Source organism: Pantherophis guttatus, chromosome 4, assembly GCF_059756535.1.
Source record: "Pantherophis guttatus breed Tessera chromosome 4, ASM5975653v1, whole genome shotgun sequence".
NCBI classification, from domain to species: Eukaryota; Metazoa; Chordata; class Lepidosauria; order Squamata; family Colubridae; genus Pantherophis; species Pantherophis guttatus.
In genome coordinates, this window is record NC_142066.1 from 89,956,327 (window position 1) to 89,977,148 (window position 20,822).

At 37.0% G+C, this 20,822-nt stretch overlaps 1 protein-coding gene across 32 annotated transcripts in view; it reads right to left on the minus strand.

Moving 5' to 3' along the window:
• Nucleotides 1-20,822, minus strand: part of LRRFIP2 (LRR binding FLII interacting protein 2) — a 154,063-nt gene that overhangs the window by 6,751 nt on the left and 126,490 nt on the right. For 18 of the 32 annotated variants that reach the window (XM_087892497.1, XM_087892494.1, XM_087892492.1 and 15 more), the window contains 8 exons: nucleotides 18,032-18,139; nucleotides 16,369-16,440; nucleotides 14,007-14,177; nucleotides 11,720-11,812; nucleotides 6,087-6,179; nucleotides 4,853-5,050; nucleotides 4,508-4,628; nucleotides 3,550-3,599 (listed from right to left, as the gene is read on the minus strand). In XM_087892497.1, coding sequence (XP_087748623.1) covers nucleotides 3,550-3,599; nucleotides 4,508-4,628; nucleotides 4,853-5,050; nucleotides 6,087-6,179; nucleotides 11,720-11,812; nucleotides 14,007-14,177; nucleotides 16,369-16,440; nucleotides 18,032-18,139 — 906 coding nt within the window. The remainder of the gene's footprint in view (nucleotides 1-3,549; nucleotides 3,600-4,507; nucleotides 4,629-4,852; nucleotides 5,051-6,086; nucleotides 6,180-11,719; nucleotides 11,813-14,006; nucleotides 14,178-16,368; nucleotides 16,441-18,031; nucleotides 18,140-20,822) is intronic. The other 14 variants (XM_087892498.1, XM_087892489.1, XM_087892483.1 and 11 more) reach the window with 3 other exon arrangements.

Here is a 20,822-nt window from a genome sequence, read left to right on the forward strand (position 1 = left end):
TGAACAGGATCTGCTATTCCAATAAATAGGCAATTTAGCTGTGGATATCTACATCCCTTAAAATGCAAAGGTTATAGGAAAAATAGTTGTGAATATCTGCACCGAATAAATTGCCATGTTATATGAATGGTTTTAACTGAAACAAAAATTTTACTGTTAGAATAGTCTGGTTTTTATTCACTTCTTGTTCTCTGCAGATGTAATCAATATGGCATGAAGATGGATTGGCATTAGGGAGACCCAAGTTCACATTCACTTAAATCTCAGCTCAACCTACTTCTCAAGGTTGGGAAGGAGGGAGGAGGAAACACTTTGCTGTGTTGGATTCAGGACTGAAAGATGGAATATCAATCTCGTAAATACATAAATAAATAGAGTTTGCCATATACATATATAAAGTTTTTAATACACACAGCAGAAATTCACAACCTGTTCCTAAAAGATTTTGCCACAGCCCTTGACAATCTTCAAAATTGCTAACAAAATGTAACTTTTAGTAACAAACAAACAAAATTAAATACCTGATTAAGAAGTTCACATCTATATATTCTTATACTGAGTTAAACTTAAGTGTATATGACATTTCAAACATACATTTTTCTGCCTATACCCACCATTTTGCGGATATAGCTTTAAGCATATTATTCAAAGGCTAAATGGATGTGGCACTAAGCATGCTATTCAACTTCCCATAATTAGGTTTTAATTAAATAACGAAGTGTGGTTGGTTTATAACCTCCAGAATTAGCACTGCTCGTTTAAACTATAATTCTGTTGCTTCTGTAATAATTCAGGAACCATAGGATTAATGTTTTTTTCTCTATTCTGTTTATTAATGGAGAATGATCCAGGAGGGGCTTTATATATGTTGAATTCTAAGCTTATAATGGAAACTTGTAGGAAAAAGTTAAGCTGGAGATTATTGTGTTTTACAGATAGAATCAGATTGCTGTAACATTCTTTAAATACAGCAATGTGATCTTTCATCTGTTAGTTTTCCATCTCCAGTTTAACAAGTTTCCCAATATAATCTAAGAATTCAACATACAGTAGTGACCAAAATTGTGAAAACCTTTTGCGAAAATGTATTTTTGAGGTTTGATGGCTAATAATACCACTTTTTTTTTAGTTTCAAGACAATCATATTCCACTGCTGGAATGGCCTGGGAATAGCCCAGACCTTAACCCAATTGAAAATCCATGGAACTCACTAAAAAAACTAGTTAGTCAGAAGCGACCCAGCAATAAAACCCAGTTAATAGAAGCAATCATTCAATCTTAGTTTCACATTATAACAGCTGCAGAACTAAAACTTTTTTAAAAAGTTTTTAATTTTATTTCTCATAAACACATTTACATGTACAGTCATTTCCATCATAGTTCATAGTTATTTCAACCATTAATAACCTTCCTTCCTCATTTTCAAAAATCTGTTTGGATTGAATTGTTTTTTTAATATATAATGCTACCCCTCTTTTACTTTGACTGGTTGTATATAGTATTCCCAATTTCTTTTGCTCCATAGATATTTATGCTGTTTCTTAATATGAACTTCTTGTAAACATATAATCTCTAATTTTAGTTGTTCTAATTTGTTAAATATTCTTCTTCTTTTTATTACTGAATTTATTCCATTTATATTCACTGAAATTACTTTTACTTCTTCCATTTTTATTTGTTTATTTGTTTAGTAGATCTAGTCACTCTGTTTCTCTTTGTTCTTTTACCTCTTTCGCTCTTGCCCCCTCTCTCAATGCTCTTTCCTCTTGTTCCTTGGTTGTCTCCGTTAGTTGTTCTCTTTTCTCTTCCTGGCAGCTTACCCTTTCTTCTTCTCTCACTTTCGTTTCTTCTTGTTGTTCTATATATTGCCAATAAAATAATTCTGCCTTTTCTACTGTATCCAATCTGTGCCTTTGTTCTTGTAAGTTCACCAAGATTCCTTCTGGTATCAACCATCTAAAACTCACTCCTTTTTTAATCAAATGTTTCGTCAAAAATCGGTATTCTTTTCTTAGATCTCTCACTCTTCTTGGAACTTGTTTCAATGCCACTATATCTTTATATTGTATTGTTGTGTTCCTCATAAGTTGCAAGATCTCTGTTCTCAGCGTTTTTTTGGTAAATCTAACATGTATTTCTCTAGGTAGATTATTCCTCATCGCATATCTTGTATCTACTCTGTAAATTTCATCTATCTCGTTAATTATCTTTTTTGGATTTTTTTTCATAACTTCTGCTAATATTTCAGCAATTTTTTCTGGCAAATTCTCTCCTTTTTCTTCCTCTATGTTTTGGAATCTTAAGTAGAAGTCTGCCTTGTCCATTTCCAACTGTATAATTGTCTCTTCCTGGCTTTTATCTATAGTTGTGAGTCTATAGTCCATCTCCTCCACCTTTTTCTCTGTTGCTTCTGCTTTCTCTTCCACTGGTATCAAACTTTGTTCATTTCTTCCCATCATTTCTTTCATCATGCATTGTCTGCATCATGCTTTTTAATTCCATGTTGGTTTTGTCTTGTTGTCTTGTTTCTGCTGCTTTTTGTGCTGCGGAAGTTGGTGCTGCTGTTATTGATGGTGATGATAAATGCTATGGTTGCTTCTTCATTTTAATCTTTACTTTCAAATCATCCAATTTTATAATCCAAATTTCGTAAATCAATATTTATAATCCACGTTTATCATTCTGGTCACCACATATCTTCAGGTTCTTGATACCCTAATCCATACATTTAAAAAAATAATATTAACAAATCCACACACTAATGTTTCTGGGGGCAATAAGCTGACTTTGTATAAATATACAAAAGTATGAGGGCTATTGCTTAACGCATTGTAAGCCGCCCTGAGTCTCCGGAGAAGGGCGGCATATAAATCAAATTAAAAAAAAAAATGTTCCCCCTAAAGGGAAACTGAAATAAGAAAAAAGAAGAAAAAAGAAAAGAAAAAGAATATCCAGGCAGTGGTAGAAAAAAGAAAAAGAAACACACCACCAACTGCCAAATTTTTTTAAATAATCCAGTAATTGGTTCACTCCATGGGAAGAAGTTGTAAGGCCGTAATTCATGCTAAAAGTAACTAAGTATTAACTGACATGATAATTTTTGTATATCTCGTTTTTTCTACGGGTTTCACTTTTCTTCTTTATACTGTAACTGCTATTCTAATAGCAAATCCTTCATAAAAGTTATTGCATTACATTCTTAATTAAATTATCTTTCCATTGATATATAATTTTATGGTACTACTCCTAAAAATGTGGTGTTATTAGCTACTTTTAGAAAATACACTTGTCCCAAAAGGTTTCCACAACTTTGGCCACTACTGTATATAAAGCCCCTCCTGGATCATTCTCCATCAATAAACAATCAGAAGAGAATACATGAAAAACCATGAATCCTATGGTTCCTGGATTATTGCAGAAGCTACAGAATTATATCCTAAACAAACAAAGCTAACTGTCATAAAGCAACTGTAGTTTCTGTTTTTTAATTAGAACCTCATTATGGGAAATTGTTTATCTCTTCACTTTAGAAATCTTCAGGAGGCTTACCTGTGACAATAACTCTTCCTTTTCTCCTGCTAGCTTTCGTAGCCTAACATCTAGAACAAACAAATAATTTAATTTCCTGAATTGGAAGGCTTTTGAAGAATACTTTTATATGGTTTCCATCTGAAAACTCAAAATAAGACAGGTGGGCCTTTTTAAAAGAAAACTAGAATTTACAAAATGATGGATTATGGCTGTTATCTTTAACTTGCAAATACAAATAAAATTTGAGGAGGGTGACTTGGGCAAACCATAACTGAAATACAGCAAGATCACTTTAAAAATGTTAACTTAAGGCATAGGTCCAACTATGCAGTTAGATTCATCAACTCTTAGTATAGTAATTCTCACTTACCAAGTGCTTTGTTCAGGCACTATTCAAAATTACAACAGTGCCGAAATAACTTTATGACCAATGCCTGCATTTATAATCTTTGCAGTATCTGTCAGTCATGTGATCACAATTATAATCAGTAAACATTGTATACACAAACAGCCCAGTATACTCCCTATTGTGTGCCTGCTTACTTTTTTATAATCTGGCCTTCTCCTATGAATATAAATATTACGGTAATTCCATTCTGGTTAATTAATCCAGTGTCAAAATGAAAAATCCAAAGAGGAGGGGTGTGGGTTAGGAGACAAGCAAAAGTCTAAGATGTGAAACTGATTAGTATTGTCAGTTACTAACCAGTTCTCTCAATACAGCATACTTGGAATACTTTCTATAGGAAGTATTTTAATACATAGCTACTTAAATTTAAATATTTAAAAACCAAAACTTACTGAATGTCTATAGACATTTTGTAAACCTGAAAAGACTTATGGGGTGCTGGAACTAATCTCATAGAACTAAAGGGCTGATCTGTCTAAAAGTACAATTCTTTTGGTATAATTTTTAAATTTATATGCATTGAAGCCCCAATATAATAATAATCTTTTAAGAAAATGCTCATTTTACCTAGTGGTCCTTCCCCTGCTGATTCCAAAACTTGAGCAGCTTCTTGTGATACAACTGTAATTGCACCAATTACTGGTTCATGATTAATATCACAATTTGGGATTATTACTAATCCATGATTCTGGAGGGGGGGAAAGCAACATTAACAATAACTATCAGAAAATTTTATTTTACAGATAAACGCTTTACTTAGCTGACATAATCAAAAGTTACAACACTATTGCTTTCATACATGAGTTAGTACAAAGGAGAAAATGATGTGGTAATGATGCTGTACTTTCCATTACACTATCTGTAGTCTGATTCCCCAATCTACATTTGTAAAAAGTACTACTGCTAACATACCTCTCCTCTCTTCATTGTTTCCTTCAGGTTAGCCAGCTCATCTCTGAGCTCATCTCGCTCAATTCTAATGCAGTCAAAATATTCTTTTTGTCTCTCTAGAGCCTGGTAGTTGGTTACAGCCAAGTAGCACAAAGAAAATAGTATAGAAAAATAATGTGTGATAGATAAGAGAGATTTCTTGTAAACACAAGAAGAATACTAAACAAAAAGAAGAAAAAATGCTGTACATAATCTTGTTTGCCACAAAAGTCATACTTAGCACAAGAATTTCTCAGTTATAATGGATCTGTCAAATATGTATCTAGTCTTGATCATTATATTTCATATACACTTTAAATATAATTCCAATTCCAATCTCAAACCCAATCCCAACATGGAATTGATAAAATATAAAATATATTTTGGTCATACGCAGTTCAGACCTACTAAAATTAATGCAACTAAATTAAAACCATTAATTTTAGTAATTCTACTTTGCAATTGAAACTGTACTAAATAACATCATTCAAATGTTTACCCTAACCTAGAACTATACAAAGCAAGAAAATATAATCCTCTGTGATGCATTAAGATTTTCAAATATAAACACTTGGATTTGATAGCAGATCTACAAAATTATACTATGTTATTGTGATTTATAATTTAAATGAAATAATGTTGTCAAGCAGAGTTTTTAGTGAAAGAATATTAAAAGAAAGAGGAAACCATATGGTTTCCATTTCTGTCCAGGGCCCTGATTCTTATTTGTATGCTAGATTTTATAGGATACCTGCTTCCCAGAAGCCAGTCAGTTAGCAAATTGGTAAGCTTTTAAATAAATAATTTCCCCAACAGTCCACCAATCAGTAAATTCCCAGGAACTATGGAGTGAAGAGAGAACTACATCTACGGGCAATTTATAGGCCACTAAACAGGTGACTCATATTCACAATTCTCAAACCTATATTTCATTTTTAATCATAAATAACTAGCATCCAAATACAAAACGTAACTGCAACACTGGAAGTACTGAGAAATCATTCTGTTTTATCACAAATGTATTGATGCATGCAGCATATCCTCTTGAATGACACTTATTTATTGTCTAGTATCCAGCATTAATTTATTTTATCTAATTTGTTGCTGTATTTGTAATTACTATATTCAGATCCTCTGCATACTGAAACCATTAACAATCTTGTCAACTTTTGCCAGTCTATTCCTAATCACTTTTCACCTCAGAATAATCTCATACCCCAATTTTTTTATCTTTCCAATTAACTGTCTCCTGGAGGTCAAACACCTCTTTGGATATAGATTCTATTTTCTGCTGCATGCGCTGGTTCTCCTGCAGTAAACACAGGGAAAAGAATAAAAGAAGAGGAAAAACAAGTAAAGGGAATTACAAAAAGATAGAAAGAAGTGAGTAAATAAGCCAAAGAAACATGAGAGACCGAGGTTTTATGAACAAAGATTTGAAGGGTAGAATTACAAACAGATTTAGGATTGATGTTCAAATAATCTACAACTTTCTAACGTTATAGACAGTCCTTGATTTATGACTATTCATTCAGCAGCCATTCAAAATAAAGATAGTACTGAAAAAAGGACCCATACCCAAATTTATGGCCGCTGTAGCACCTTGTGCTCCACTTGGCAATCCACCCACCCTTATGACCAATCACAAGGATGCTGCAGAGCTCTCTCCACCATAACCCCTATCCTGCCTTGCTGGGCCCCACAGGCCTTGGGTCTGCTTCTCACTCCACTGGGTTCTACACTGTCTTCCCCACCCCCATCATGGCTTGATCACTTACCTTTTAGGATAATTTAGGAAGCAACTACTCTGCCACATGGCCATTCTGCACAGTTGTGGATGCATTCACTGTCCCAGAAGTGGACATCATTTTGGGAGTGGCCACAATCCCAATAATGCAGGAAAGGGAGCATGGGAAGGGAGTTGTGGAGGTCCTGGGAGGCCTAGCAGAGCCTACATCTAAACTGAAGGTTCTGCAGTGCAAACCTAGGCAGGTCTCCTAGGGCTTCCTCCATCTCTGTGGCACCTCAGGCTCTGCTAATAACTATAATAGGAAGAGTCATTAAGTGACTATAATTGGGGTCATTAAGTGAGGTAATCACATACCTCATATAATGACTGTCACAATTTCTGTACATATTTGGCATATGTACATATGATTGTAAGTCGAGGACTACCATAAATTAATGTATAAACATATAGTTTGACCAACACTTTAATAATATTTAAAATTTTAAAATATTGGTATAATGTCACTTTTAAATTTTATACTAATTCAGTATGGCTGCTACTGATTATACCAAAGGCTCTTCCATATGTTTTTAATACACACAACATAGCAAATTCCTCAACTTTATATTACCACATTATGCATACAGTAGCTACTACTCAATCCAACCAATCCAAGGTACAGTAATTCTGCACATTCAGCTAAAAATCAATGAATAGTAAAGAAACAAGGAGCATATACAATTTACAATACTGAACATCTGAATTCAAGTATCTAAAACAGACTTTTTTAGTGATCAAAATAATTCTATCTTATCTGAATACAGTTTCTTTTTTTCAGTCATTTAGTAAATTATCAAATTGATCAATATATTATTTTCTTAGGACTAGAAAACAAAAAGAAATAGAGAGATACACCATACAAGTAATCCCTGGGTTACCAATGTTCCCTTAGCAAATGTTTGAAGTTACGCGATCAGCGCCCCCTAGCATTTCCAAACAAGGCCCAAAACCTGTAGCACCACAGCAGTTATTCGCCCTTACGAACAACCGCAGAGGCTCTGCAACATTCATCGTGCAAATTGTCGGTTGAAATGGAGCTTCTGAGGAGCAGATCCGCCCCTCAGAAGCCCTGTTCGGCCATCCAGAGACCTCCCCTGACCCATTGCAGGCCAAAATGGAGCCTCCTGGGGCCGGATCTGGCCCTCCGAGGCTCTGTTTAGTCCTCCGTGGCAAGAGGAAGCTCTACTTCAGCCTGCAACGGGCAGTGGGAGGCCTACGGAGACTCGAATGTAACTGCAGAGGGGTGCACGAGGCTGGAGAGGAGACTGCTTGCTAGATCTTCACAAGGTAAGTGACCTGATGCAGCAGGTTGGGGGGGGGGACAATTTGGGTAGCATCAAGTATTTCAGTGGGTCAGAGAGGCCTTGGGTGGTCTCAGGCAGGTGGCCTGTTTAATCAGTAGCCCTCCCCCGATGGCCTTCCCCACCCTGAAATACCTCATGGGCATTTAACAAGCCTCGCTGTCATGTGCCCATCAGTCTGAATCTGCAGGGAAAGATGAGCTGGAACAAGATCAAGCCAAGATCAAGAGGGCGGCTCCGTTGGCCTTGAAGGAAACTGGGGAAGGGGAGAGTCAGTCCAGGGAAGGCTTTTCAGGATTAGAAAGGCTTGCAGACAGGGAGGAGAAGAGATAGAGCTCAGGCAAAGAGCAAGGACCACCCCCTCCTGATCCTAGAGCACGGAAAGAAGAAAGAAGGTGAGATTAATACAGACTGGGCCGGCTACGAGGGAGGAGAGTGAGCTGTCCCCCTTCACAAGGCACACCTGGGGACTGAGATGTAAGGAAGTGCCGGTGGGAGGGACATTTGTCAGGAACAAGTGTGGAATCTGTGAAGCCTTGTGTGAACTTGCTGATGCCTGAAGATTACTGTGCTCTGTCTTGTGGGGCTTGCCCAGTTTGCCTGCTTCGTTGAACTTTTTGCTCTGGTTACTGTTTGGCTAACCTGGCTTATTGGACTGCTGGCCCTGGTTACTGTTTGGCTAACCTGGCTTACTGGACTACATGCAGTCAGAGGCTGCTGAAGATGTGCTTGAGAGCTTTGCTCCAGGACTTGTAGTAAACATGGGGACATTTGGGGGCAAAGTTGGAGCATTAAAGGGGAATTAGACCTGTTCTCTGGCTGTGTTGCTTTCGTGCCACGCCCCAGGTCATCACACTTGCATTTGATTAGCGAATGCGTGGGCGAAAGGTGCGAGTGATCTCATTCAAGATATGAGATTCACTCCCACGAATCCTCAGGTTACAAATGGAATGGGCAGGCTCCATTACATTCGTAACTCGAGGACTATCTGCACAATGTTGATTACACCTATTTCGGAAAGATCTCTTAATAGAAGGTCTAAGGAGACTTCTGTGGGACACTACAGATCAAAGGCTCTGCTATTAATGATTAGTCTTCAGAATCAGATTTTGAATAGTTGACAAAAAGGACCAAAAAAGTGATCGTCTGATTCAAAGTCTAAGGTAATCCTGAAGAATATCAAATTCTATTAAGAATACCAGGCAAATTAATATAACTAACATTCTTCATTCTTAACATTCTTCTATTCATATATGAGAGCAGATAGTTCACTATTCCAATCAAAATGTTCACTGGCTAACAGCTTAATGGAAAATGGGGTCTTTCGCCTTTCAGCTCCAATCTAGGAGCCCTCAAGCAGTCGCATTCAGGACAAACCATTTTATACCAAATTTATATTTCGCTGATAAAGAAATAAAGGGAGACTAGTATATATCTATTTCAAGCTATTTAGTTCTCATCAGCTACCCATACCCTTTCTTGGATTCAAACTTGGGTTGCCTGCATATTAGGCAGTTGTATTAACCTCTGAGCCACAAGTTCTCCTCCCTTCATCAGCTTGAGCCAGGGGAGAGATTAAGTGTTTTTCTATCGAAACACCTGGTCTACCCCAGCAGCGAAATATAAATTTGGTATAAAATGGTTTGTCGTCAATGCGATTGCTTGAGGGCTCCTGGATTGGAGCTGAAAGGTGAAAAGGATGCAGAACGCTCCCTCCCACATGCTGGGGAGCCAACACTACAGGATACTCGCTGCAGGACAATTCAAATATTCAGTTTAATCTCTCTCTCTCTCACTCAAGACAGAGTAATTCACCCAAAGTCATTCAGCCAGCTTTCATATTAAACAGAGGTGTCGAACTCAGTTAACCTGGTTTCCAGACAACCACCTTAATCACAATACCAAACTAATAATAATTGTATAACTGTACTTATACAAATTTATTCAATTAAGGAAAATTTCATTAATAAATATCTTGCTATTGTCTCCTTTTTGAGGTATATAAAAGTAAAAACAAGCAACTGGATAGAATAGTAGTTACAGTGTCACCTCTGACATGGAACATCAGTAGGAGTCCTTGAGCTATAAACCCCTTGGGCTTACCTCTCTACCTCAAAAATGAGAATAATAAACAAGCAGAGTTATGACAGCTCAGATGTCACCTGGATTAACAAGATCCACATCATATGTTGAGGAACCAAGACAATCTAATAATAAATGGGCTATCAGAAAAACAATACATGGATGAGGCACAAACAAACAAATCCTGATTTGATGGAATGCTACTATACCAATAGACTTAATGAGAGAGGATAGATGAAACATACGAGTGAGCTATGGCTGGGCAGAAGACCTGCATCCTCACTAATTGAGAAATGGTTAGTTACCCAATGCTTCAACAAAGTGAAGAGAAAGCTGCTCATAACTTAAGAAACACCAACTACATATTACATCACAAACTCAGGAAGACCAGGAAGACCATCTAGAGGTGCAGCCAACACCTGGTGGAACATCACTGCCAACCCTCTACATTACAGAGCACAGCAGCTGATATTAGGCATAAGATAATGTATAAACTAGTTACAGTCAATCTTTGAAGCTGATTTATCAAATCTTATTGGAGATGGAGATGCTAGAAGATGCCAATAGAGCCCTCATGCCAATTCAATAAGAATTAATTAAAAAGACTTCAACCCATGAACAAGAAAATCCCACGAATTCAATTAAAAATGTATTTCCATCAATTTTAAAGCAGCATGTTTATATGAGCAGTTAAGCTGAGAAGAAACTGCTTCATGTGAGAACCTACCGTATTTTTCACTCCATAAGACACTCCTGAGCATACGATGCACCTAGGTTTAGAGGAGGAAATCAAGGGAAAAAAAATCTGCCTCTGCCTCCCAGCGTCCATCCGGTATTCATCTGGCTAGCATCCTTGCAGTATACAGCCTGCCTCCTCCGTGTCTGCTGTCTCAGCTGGAGAACGCTGGAGCCTTCGCCTCCGAGCAGCTGATCAGCGGTTGGATTGGCCGTCCGGAACACCACTGATCAGCTGTTCCAGACGGCGGGGATCGCTGCTGCCGTTCACTGCTGCTGCCTGTCGCCCATATTCACTCCATAAGACGCACAGACATTTCCACCCACTTTGGGGAGGAAAAAAGTGTGTCTTATGGAACGAAAAATACGGTAGTTACTAACTAGGGTAGCCACATTATTGTCATAAAAATTATAAATTTAATATTTTATTGTGAATTTAATCATGCCTATTTTACATTTTATCATAATAGCGTTATTGATTATCAATTAATTTCATTGTTTAAACATTGAAAACTTGGAATTTTTAATGGCATGTAAAGGTTTAACATAAGTAAATAGGGATCATGAAATTGACGTTTTAAGTGTGCTTCTGCAGCTTCAGCATTAACAAAGCAAGATATCCAATAATTTAGAACCAATCTGGAAACTAAACCAGCTGTCTCAGAAAGAAAGAGTGTTGGGCAGCAAGATAAATGATATATCAATTGAATATCTAAGCACGGCAATCCCCTCTGGAAACAAGTAGACACAGAAACAATTTGTATCAAGAACTTTTGCTATCTGGAGCCCTTCATATAACTCTTTCATTATTTACTCAAAGTATAAGCTTGGAGAAAAAGCACAAACACTATAGTACATGTCAAAATTAAGGAAATAAATTATAGACCACCATTTGAGCATCATTCACCAAATTATTAGTTATTTTCTAGCATGAGTATGTACCTCTATTAGTTCATCTCTTTGGCAAAGGCTTTCTTTGAGTTCATTTACTTTATGCTGTAGAACACTGCACATATGTTTCTGTCTTTCCAATTCCTGTATTAAACAAAAAAAAAAAGTGGAATTTAGATGACTTTAAAATTTGTTTTGGTAGCTTTGATTACTCTTAAATAACATTTTGAAGCTTGTTACAATAATGTAAGCTAATTTCAAGATTCTGTGGGCTAGTAAGAGAGTACTCTTAATATTTATTATGTAGGCAGGAATAATAACTACTCACAGTTAAAGGAACACAATTATGAACTCTGGCTTAAACATTTTCACAATTTCCAAGTAATAGACCTCACCCTCATCCTTACCTTAACCCCCTAATATTGTAATCAAAACCCAATTTTGAATAGACTCCCTGTTTGTCTCCAATGCTTGACATTAGGCCAATATTGTCAATTTACCACAATATCTGACAGAATTTTTCAAATCTGTTTTAGTAAACTGTAATCATCATGGGCAAGGAATAACAGAGTTGGAAAGGACCTTGGTCTTCCAGTCCAACCTGCTGCTCAGGCAAGAGACCCTATACCAGGGGTGTCAAACTCAAGGCCAGCAGGCTGAATCCGGCCCGTGATGTAGTCAGATCCAGCCACAAGGACATCCTGGAAACTGCAAGAGCCCGGCCCGCATTGCCTCGGCCCGGCCCATCCCGGCGGCTGCACACACAGGAAGCAGCAAGCACATGAAGACTGGCCATGCTCATTGGCCTCGCCCCATCCGGCCTCTTGCCTCTGCACCTGGCCTGGTCTCTCGCCTTTACAGCCAGGCTCTTTGCCAGGCTTCGGGCCTTACCTCACCCCGTGGCGGCACCAGCAGCAGCTTTAAGGAGGTAAGCACAGCTGGGTCCCCTCTCGGGGAAGCGGGACTGATTGCAGGTGGCTGCTTATGATGCCTGGGGAGGGGCTGGCAGGGCATCGATGCTTGTGTGCAGCTGGAGCGGGTGCCCAGGGGGTCAATGCTGGGGTATGGTGGGAGGGGCAGCTGAACTGCAATGGGGAGGGGGATTAAAAATAGGAAGCTGCCGCAGGCAATGGGCAGGCAGCAGGCAACCCTAACTCTTAGTCTGGACTCCAGCCTAAAACTGAATGGCTTGCCCCCCCACCTCACCCCAGACCCCTCAGCCTCATGCAAGCACTGATGCCCCACCAGGCCCCCCAGCATCACAAATAGAGCAGAGCAGGACAGGAGTGTGAGGCGGCGTGATACACCCATGGACAAAGACGTCTGTGCCCCGTGGAGGCCCTCGAGTTTCCATAGGCAGGCAGGATCAGGTGAGGGTGGCATGGTGCGGCAGGCTGCCTGTTCAGTGTCAGGCAGGCAGGATCAGGCAGTTGGCCTGTCGTGCATCACTGCCATTTGCTGCTGCAGGGAGCCAGCACAGCTTTGCTATTGCAGGGGGACTTGGGGGAGGATCTGGAGGTCTCCAGCAGAGGAAGAAGAGATCAGGCTGAGCGCCAGCCTCATCCATCAGAGGAGCCTTGCTGTCTGGGGGGAGGGGGGAGGCTGGCACAGCTTCTACAATTGCAGGGGGTCTAGGGAAAGACACAGCAGGCAAACAGAGGTGGCGTGTTCTTGGGGGCAGCTGAACTGCCTGTTAGATGTCACACTGGAGGGTTCCCCAAGCTACACACTACCTTTCGCCTGCCCGCATAGTCCCACCAGGCACCCCGCCTGCAATGCCAGAAGATGCGCTGGCCTTGCCACTTGCTTGCGCAACCCCTCCCAGACAGTGAGGCTCCTTTGATGGATAATGCTTTGGCGCTCGCCCTGGTCTCTCCTTCCTCCACTGGAGATCTCTGCATCTCTTCTCCCAGCCTTGTTTGGCCCTTGATGTGAGCAACGTCAAGCCAGCCAGGTTGAGTTGGCCATGCCCTCCTGGTCATATGACCACTCAGATACGCCTACCCAGCCATGCCCATCTGGCCCTTTGAGGACAATCATAATCTGGACCTCAATGAAATTGACTTTGACAACCCTGCCCTATACAATTTAGATAAATGGCTGTCCAGTAAGAGTAACTTAGAATCAAAAGAAAAAAAAGAAGGAGGGGAAATTGTTGCTAGAACAAATTAATTTTTCCATGTTTGAGCCATCATAGATCCTAGTAAGGTCTTTGTCTTCATTAAAAGTATGCAATGTTATTTTCAAGTATCAATATACCTAAGTACAAACATATTTTTTTAATATTCTGCTACTTAAAATCTACATTCTGCATATAATAAATTATAAATTTAAGTACCTTAGTCTTTTCTTCATTTTCCCTATAGTATTCTGCTAATTGCTCTTCTCTTTCCTCAACGACATCTTTTAGAGTATCCACTTGATAGATTAAATTGTTTTTTTCATTATCAAGCTGGGCATTAGAAACCATGGCTTTCTTGTATTTCTCTTCAACTTCAGCAAGTGACTCCTAGAAACATTTTATTCCTTTATTTATTAACCATTATTTAAATAGAAGCACACAGAATGTTCCATACTTAACCATGTTATCTTTCTAAGTTACGTCTGTTTAAATGTGCATGTCAATGAAATTTTAACATGCACCGGGACATTTAAGGAATTGATTTTATTATTTTCTTTGCAAATGCCAGCAATTTAAGCAAGTTATTTATAATAGTTCTAGAAGACAGTTATTTATAGCAAAAAGATCTATAATCTAGCAAAAAGAATTAGCAAGTAATTTTTATAATTTTATAATAGCAAGTAATTGTATAATCATTATATAATCACAGTGTATTTCTTTCAAAAATTGAAGTCTAAGAAAAGCACATTTCTGTCTTTAACTTCCTTCAGGTTTCATAGTCATCGCTAAGATGATGGTTAAGAAATTGCTTTAGTCCAATAAGAAATGACTTTAGTCCAATCAAGTTCAACTAGAGGAATTTTTGAACAGTTTTACAATTTAATTTACAATTTACAATTAGGAAGCAAAGTTATACATAAATTTGCAGTTACACGCACACGCATGCAAAATAAATAGTACCCCTTGGTGACTAAATCTATACCTGAATGGTTTGAGAGTATTAAATTAAAAATTAATCATGCCCCCCCCCAAAAATGGTATTGTCTTTTGCATATTGCAAATTAAAAGAAAAAAATGTTTAAATATCTAATAACATTTCCGTACGTTGAACAACTTTCATATACAGTGACAATTTTGAAATCGTAAGATCTATAGGGTCAGAGAGACTTGGAAAAGAGCTTTATAATGAAGATGAAGAATTCATGAAAAACAGAGGACTTCAATGACAATTTATCCTGAAGATTTAATATCAGCTCCAGTTTAATACTAATTTCAGGACAACACTAATAGTCAGATATCTCCAACAAAATAGTAGCATGAGATGGTTCTTGGTCAAAACCAGCAAAGCTGTTCCTATGAGTAGTAATTTGAATCAAAGAGTTTTACTACCCACTCATTGAAGAAGGATCAATAGAGACAAAATTGATGAAAAATCAGGTCACAGTTTATGTACAACACCCTTTAGATTCTAATGTTTACAAAGTGCCCTGGATGTTAAATAGACAGCATTCAGATTATTTTTTAACATAATGTGCTCATATCTATAGCCAATAATTCTATAAACAAAGATTGGCATTTGGCCTTGGAATCAAATACACAAATATAAGCCCAATTTTGCACTTTCTAAATTTTATTCATTTATTTTTATTTATTTATTTTGTCGCATTTCTATGCCGCCCAACTCCCAAGGGACTCTGGGCAGCTTACAACAAAGAATAAAACAATGCGAACAATCCCATAAAAAGGTTAAAAAGAAAAACATTAAAACATTAAAAACTTTAAAAACGTTAAAACACATGCACTCCAATTCATGGCCGGGTCTCGCAAGATCATTATAACGAGATCAATAGCCCCAGGCCCCATAAATGATGTACTTGGTATGTATTTCATTTATTTTTTCTTTATGCACTCCCCATGTGACTTAAAGCATTACTAAAAATTATTTAGTAATTTATTATTTCACTTCAAAACAGAATTCTAGTTTTAATTTCACTATCAATCTCTAACAGAGTGGTTTCTAATTATTCGACTTATAAAATTTTTACTTGGGTTTTCATGTAAAAATAAAAATTTAAATTATTGAAATTATTGAAAGGGTTAGGGTTACATTATATAATATTCATTATTTCAATTATCTTACTTCAGAAATACTATGTGATGACTTAATTCTCTGGAGAAGACTCTAATGCTGGCAAATGTGGAAGGAAATAGGACATACAGGAGCAACGTGAATGGACACAGTTACAGTGGCAATAGATGCACCATTGGAAGACATAAAGAAAATCTAATTACGTGATCACTAAGAATTGACACCAACATGTTAGAACAATCTATTAGTACTTGATAGCACAATCTATTACTACTACTATTAATATAACATTTGATACTACTGAAGTAAAAGGTAATATACACTAGTAACTACTGTATATGTACAAAACCCATTCTCCAATTTATTCATTAGACACATCCTTAATAAAAAGATTAATTAGTATGTTAGTAAACTCTTAATAAAATTTGCAAAAATGTAATTACCAAAGTATTACCATAATGAGTACATGCTTGGGAGAAACCCTAATACCTTTAGTTCTTTAAGTCCCTGCATGTATCTCCCCTCTACATCTTGTATCTGGTCCTTAAGATCATAGATATCCTGCGGGACATAGGAATGAACCATTGCATAAGAACATCATAAAGATTGATTATATAATTGTATGATTTAAAAATCAGGTGATTTGGTGTATATTTTACCTACCAAATTATAGATTAAATTAATGATATATCCTTGATACTTGAAGATGACAGAATTAAATTTAAGTCGGTATTTCTTATAAAGGTCTTTGTACATTTAAAATACAAAATCTCCAAGAACACAAATTTCAGACATAAACTGTTTACAATCTTATTTTGAATGCAAATCTGAAAAGGTGCATAATGATATTTGCAAACTAAAACATTATAACAGCAGTTATACTGGTAGTCCTCAACTTACGATTGGTCGGTTAGAAACCATTCGAAGTAGAAACCATTAGAAACTTAAAGCAGGGGACTACAAATCAAATTCAAAGTTCCAATGTGTGAGCCCCCTCTGCAGTGACATAACTGAATTTTAAATGCTCAGCAACACAGCCACTTTTATGGCCATTTTAAGCATCCCATATCACCTCATTATTTCTCAGTTTTGCCAAAAACTGCACTTATTTCTAGTTTTTGGTACAACTGAGCCCATCAGGAATCCATTCACTTAAAGTTTGGGGGAAAAAAGATTATAAAATCAGGTTGGTCACATAACCAACCCATTTTAAAACCATTGCAAGATATGACGTCAAGAACTATAGAATTTTAGAACTATGCTAAACTATATTACACTTTTAGTAAAGTTCTGCTTCCTTCTTATAGTAAGATATTATGGATAACCGGTTAATACAAGAAAAAAACTAGAGATAATCTATCTTATTAAGAAATGATTATTTACAAAATACACTCAATCGATTTTAAAATTTGGAAAAAGTAAATACATTTATATAGTCACAACAGTAACTAGAAGCAAGGGAGTCTATATGTTATATAGCTTTCATTGTTCAGTGTAAAATATTATATTATTGTTATTTTAATATTTATAGCCGCCAAGAATTCCATAAGAGTAAGGTGGTAAATTATGGCATAGATTAACATAAATAAATCATTTTTAAAAGACTGATAATGTATTCCCTCATTTAAGTTTATGATAGATAAATGTAGTTACATTACATTCAAACTATTTTCATGTTAATTACTTATTCAGCTTTAAAATATATTTCTAAACACATTTAACTAACCTAACTGATTTCACTGAGATTTGTTGACTTTTAAGCATTTAGTATACAGTTGAAAAGAGGTATGGTGATAATATAACTGAATGAATTTTGCAACGTGATACAATTTTGCAATCCATATTCTCAATGTAATGTTGATCTGCATCATTCCGCAATAATCTATGTAACTTTCACACATAAATTCCATTAATCATCCAGGAAATAAGTGTTTCAAATCTAATCCTCAAAATTCATTCTTTCTCTTTCTTTCTTTCTTTCTTTTTCTTTCTTTCTTTCTCTCTCTTTTCTTTTTCTTCCTTCCTTCCCTCTCCTTTCCTTTCCTACCTTCTTTCTATCTCCTTCCATATTGCAAATATATAATTATTTTTCTTAAGATAGTCTACAATTTGATTGATACAATTTTATTGTTAACCAATAAAAATTTCTCACCCGCAATTCACTTAACGAGATATCAGGATCAACTAGGCTGCTTGTATCTCCGCTTCCTCGTCTAGAAGAATTTCCACTTAAAGGAGTTGCTGAATTGCGAGATGCTGGCTAAAGAAGACAATTGTTTTAAATTTCGTTTACATTTTAATAGTTTTCTTACCTAAATATGTAAATAATATATCAATCCAAGAAGAATATTATAATTTTGAAAAGAATATTTTCTTATATTGACTATTGTAATGTTAAATGAATTTACTGAATTGCATCAGGAAATGCTGAACATATATCTTCTCCATTCAACCTGACCTAATGGTTTATTATTTTTTCAGATTTCATTCCACAATTTACTATGCAAAGTATTCAGCAGAAGTACTTCACAAACTACATTAGCCCAGATTAAGCAACTCCATTTGAGTATTAAAATTGACTCATTATTTCAATAACTTATCTGGTTGTTTTGAAGACGTGCTCTGGTCATCAGACCTCTAAGCAGAAATGCTATTTGTATATTTGCATACAAATTGCACAATTGGGAACAGCTTTTGAAACAAAGCTTTGCTTTGCACAAGTTTTGCAAAGTTTGAAGGCACTTTAATGCTTCCAAAACAGGTGTTTAATTTATGCTAATTAATTTTGCAAAACATTTTGCACAGGTTTAATTGCATACATCATAACAAATTACTCTACTTATAAAGATGTGAAGAAATAATGAAGACAACTCCTGATACACAGGAAGATAGATCCTTTCTGCATGCTGGGGACCTGAAGTACCTGTATTTTTCGGACTATAAGAGGCACCTAGGTTTAGAGGAGGAAAACAAGAAAAAAAAAATAGCAGAATAATATTTCAACCATGTAAAGTCAACAGCAATATTAAGAACCATCATCACTGTCATTAACAAATGAGGAGAGACTTTAAGGTTCAAGCACTCTTCTAATTTTCTGGAAACCCCAAGAACTCATCATCGCTAGTGGCAGAATTTAGGAAGCTCAGTTACTCACTTTCTTCGCTATCTCCATGTATGATACTATCTCCAGTTCCATCTAAGGCGTTGCTAATGCCATATTTTTTGAATGACCATGCAATGATTTCGTCCTTCACTGAGTGCCATGTTGTTTTAACAACCTTGAGTGATTGTGGGCCTCATTTGTCCAGTAGGTGTCAGATCACGATTACCAGTAGTCAGCCATTTATTCCACTCTTTTCGCATATAGACTTTAAATGGTTTGTTGATGGAAACCTCAAGAGATTGCAACTGGCTGGTAAGATCCCGAGGAATTACAGCTAGATTAGTCACTTCTTTAAATCTCTTTTATGAGGTTTCGCTAATATGTGCTCTAATCTGGTCGAGCACTAATAAAGCAGGTTTTTTCAGAAGCCCTCCAGGATGTTTGGACCACACTTTTTCAACCTATACTTTCATTCCATTTTCGTCCATCCATCCTTTCTCATGAACAGGCACAACAATTCCTTGTCGAATCACTTCTTTTGGAAAGGTTTTCCTTTTGAAAATTAACATTGGTGTCAATTTGGTGCCGTCTGCACAGCAAGACAATACAACCATGTAATGTGTTTTATCATGTCCTGAGTTTTTCACAGTTATGGTTTTGGCATCTTTCAGATCAACAGTCTTATTAGATGGCACATCAAAGGTTAGCGGGACTTCATCCATATTCCCAATCTGGCCAATTTCAAAATTATTTTTCTTCCTAGCATCTATTACAAATGTATGAAAAGACAGAATCTTAGATTCATACTCTTTTAGCATTTTTTGCGCAATTCTAGTTTTAGTGCGCATAGCAAGGCCATATCTCCTCATAAATCTGAAGCACCATGATGGTGATTCAATAAAATCCTGAATGCATTTCTGTGCAGCAATGTGTTTGGCTTCATATATCATCATTTTTGTGGAAACAGCAAAGCCACTGTTCTGGTGACGTGTGATCCATTATTTCATGTCCACCTCTAACTGTGGCCACTTTGCAGCAAGCCCATGAAAATTTTACTTACCTTTATCTTTTACTTTTTGCAGCTTTTTGTAGCCCAAAATGTCTCTCCGCTGCTCTGCTTCCATGTTCCTCAGCATATTTTACTACTTCCAGTTAAAAGAAATTTTATATGCTAGTCTTTTTCTGGTTTGACAGACTTGTATGTAGCATGAGGAGGTACAGTTTTTTTTTTCTGCAAGAAAGAACTGTCAGCAGTGTGTTCTTTATTGTTATGAGAGCACTGTAGCTGAGAACATCAAGGAGAACATCAAGAAGAACATTGGGGGGGGGACAGGGACGGGTGGAAGTCACAGCGATATGACATGCCTCATGGGAGATTACGCTGAAATACGAACTGCCAGGAGGTCCAGACGGACCTAAATCACCTTGGAAGGGTGGTGAATACAGAGAGCACACTCTGCTGGTGTCAGGGCGCCCACAATCTCCCTGATTGATCCGGAGAAGACTCTCAAACTTGACAGGAGGAAAAGACGGCCATTGCGTGCTGAACCAAAGCTGTGACAGAACACCGGAAGCATGGAAGAGTGAATAACAGTGTGTTCGATCTGGGTGAGAGATTTCTAACTTTGAACTTTTAATTTTCATGGAAGAAAGAGGCCCCTGGAAAACATCTGGGTGACAGTGGGACATAAAAGGAAGAAGTGGATTTGTTTTTTCTCTATCTCCCAGAAACTCGGTGAGGAAAGCCTAGGAGCCATTTTTAGAACAGGAAGTAAAGTCAAAGAACTTTCTAAAAAAGAGTGGAAAAAAATTTGTAACTAGAAAGCAGGACTGGGTATCT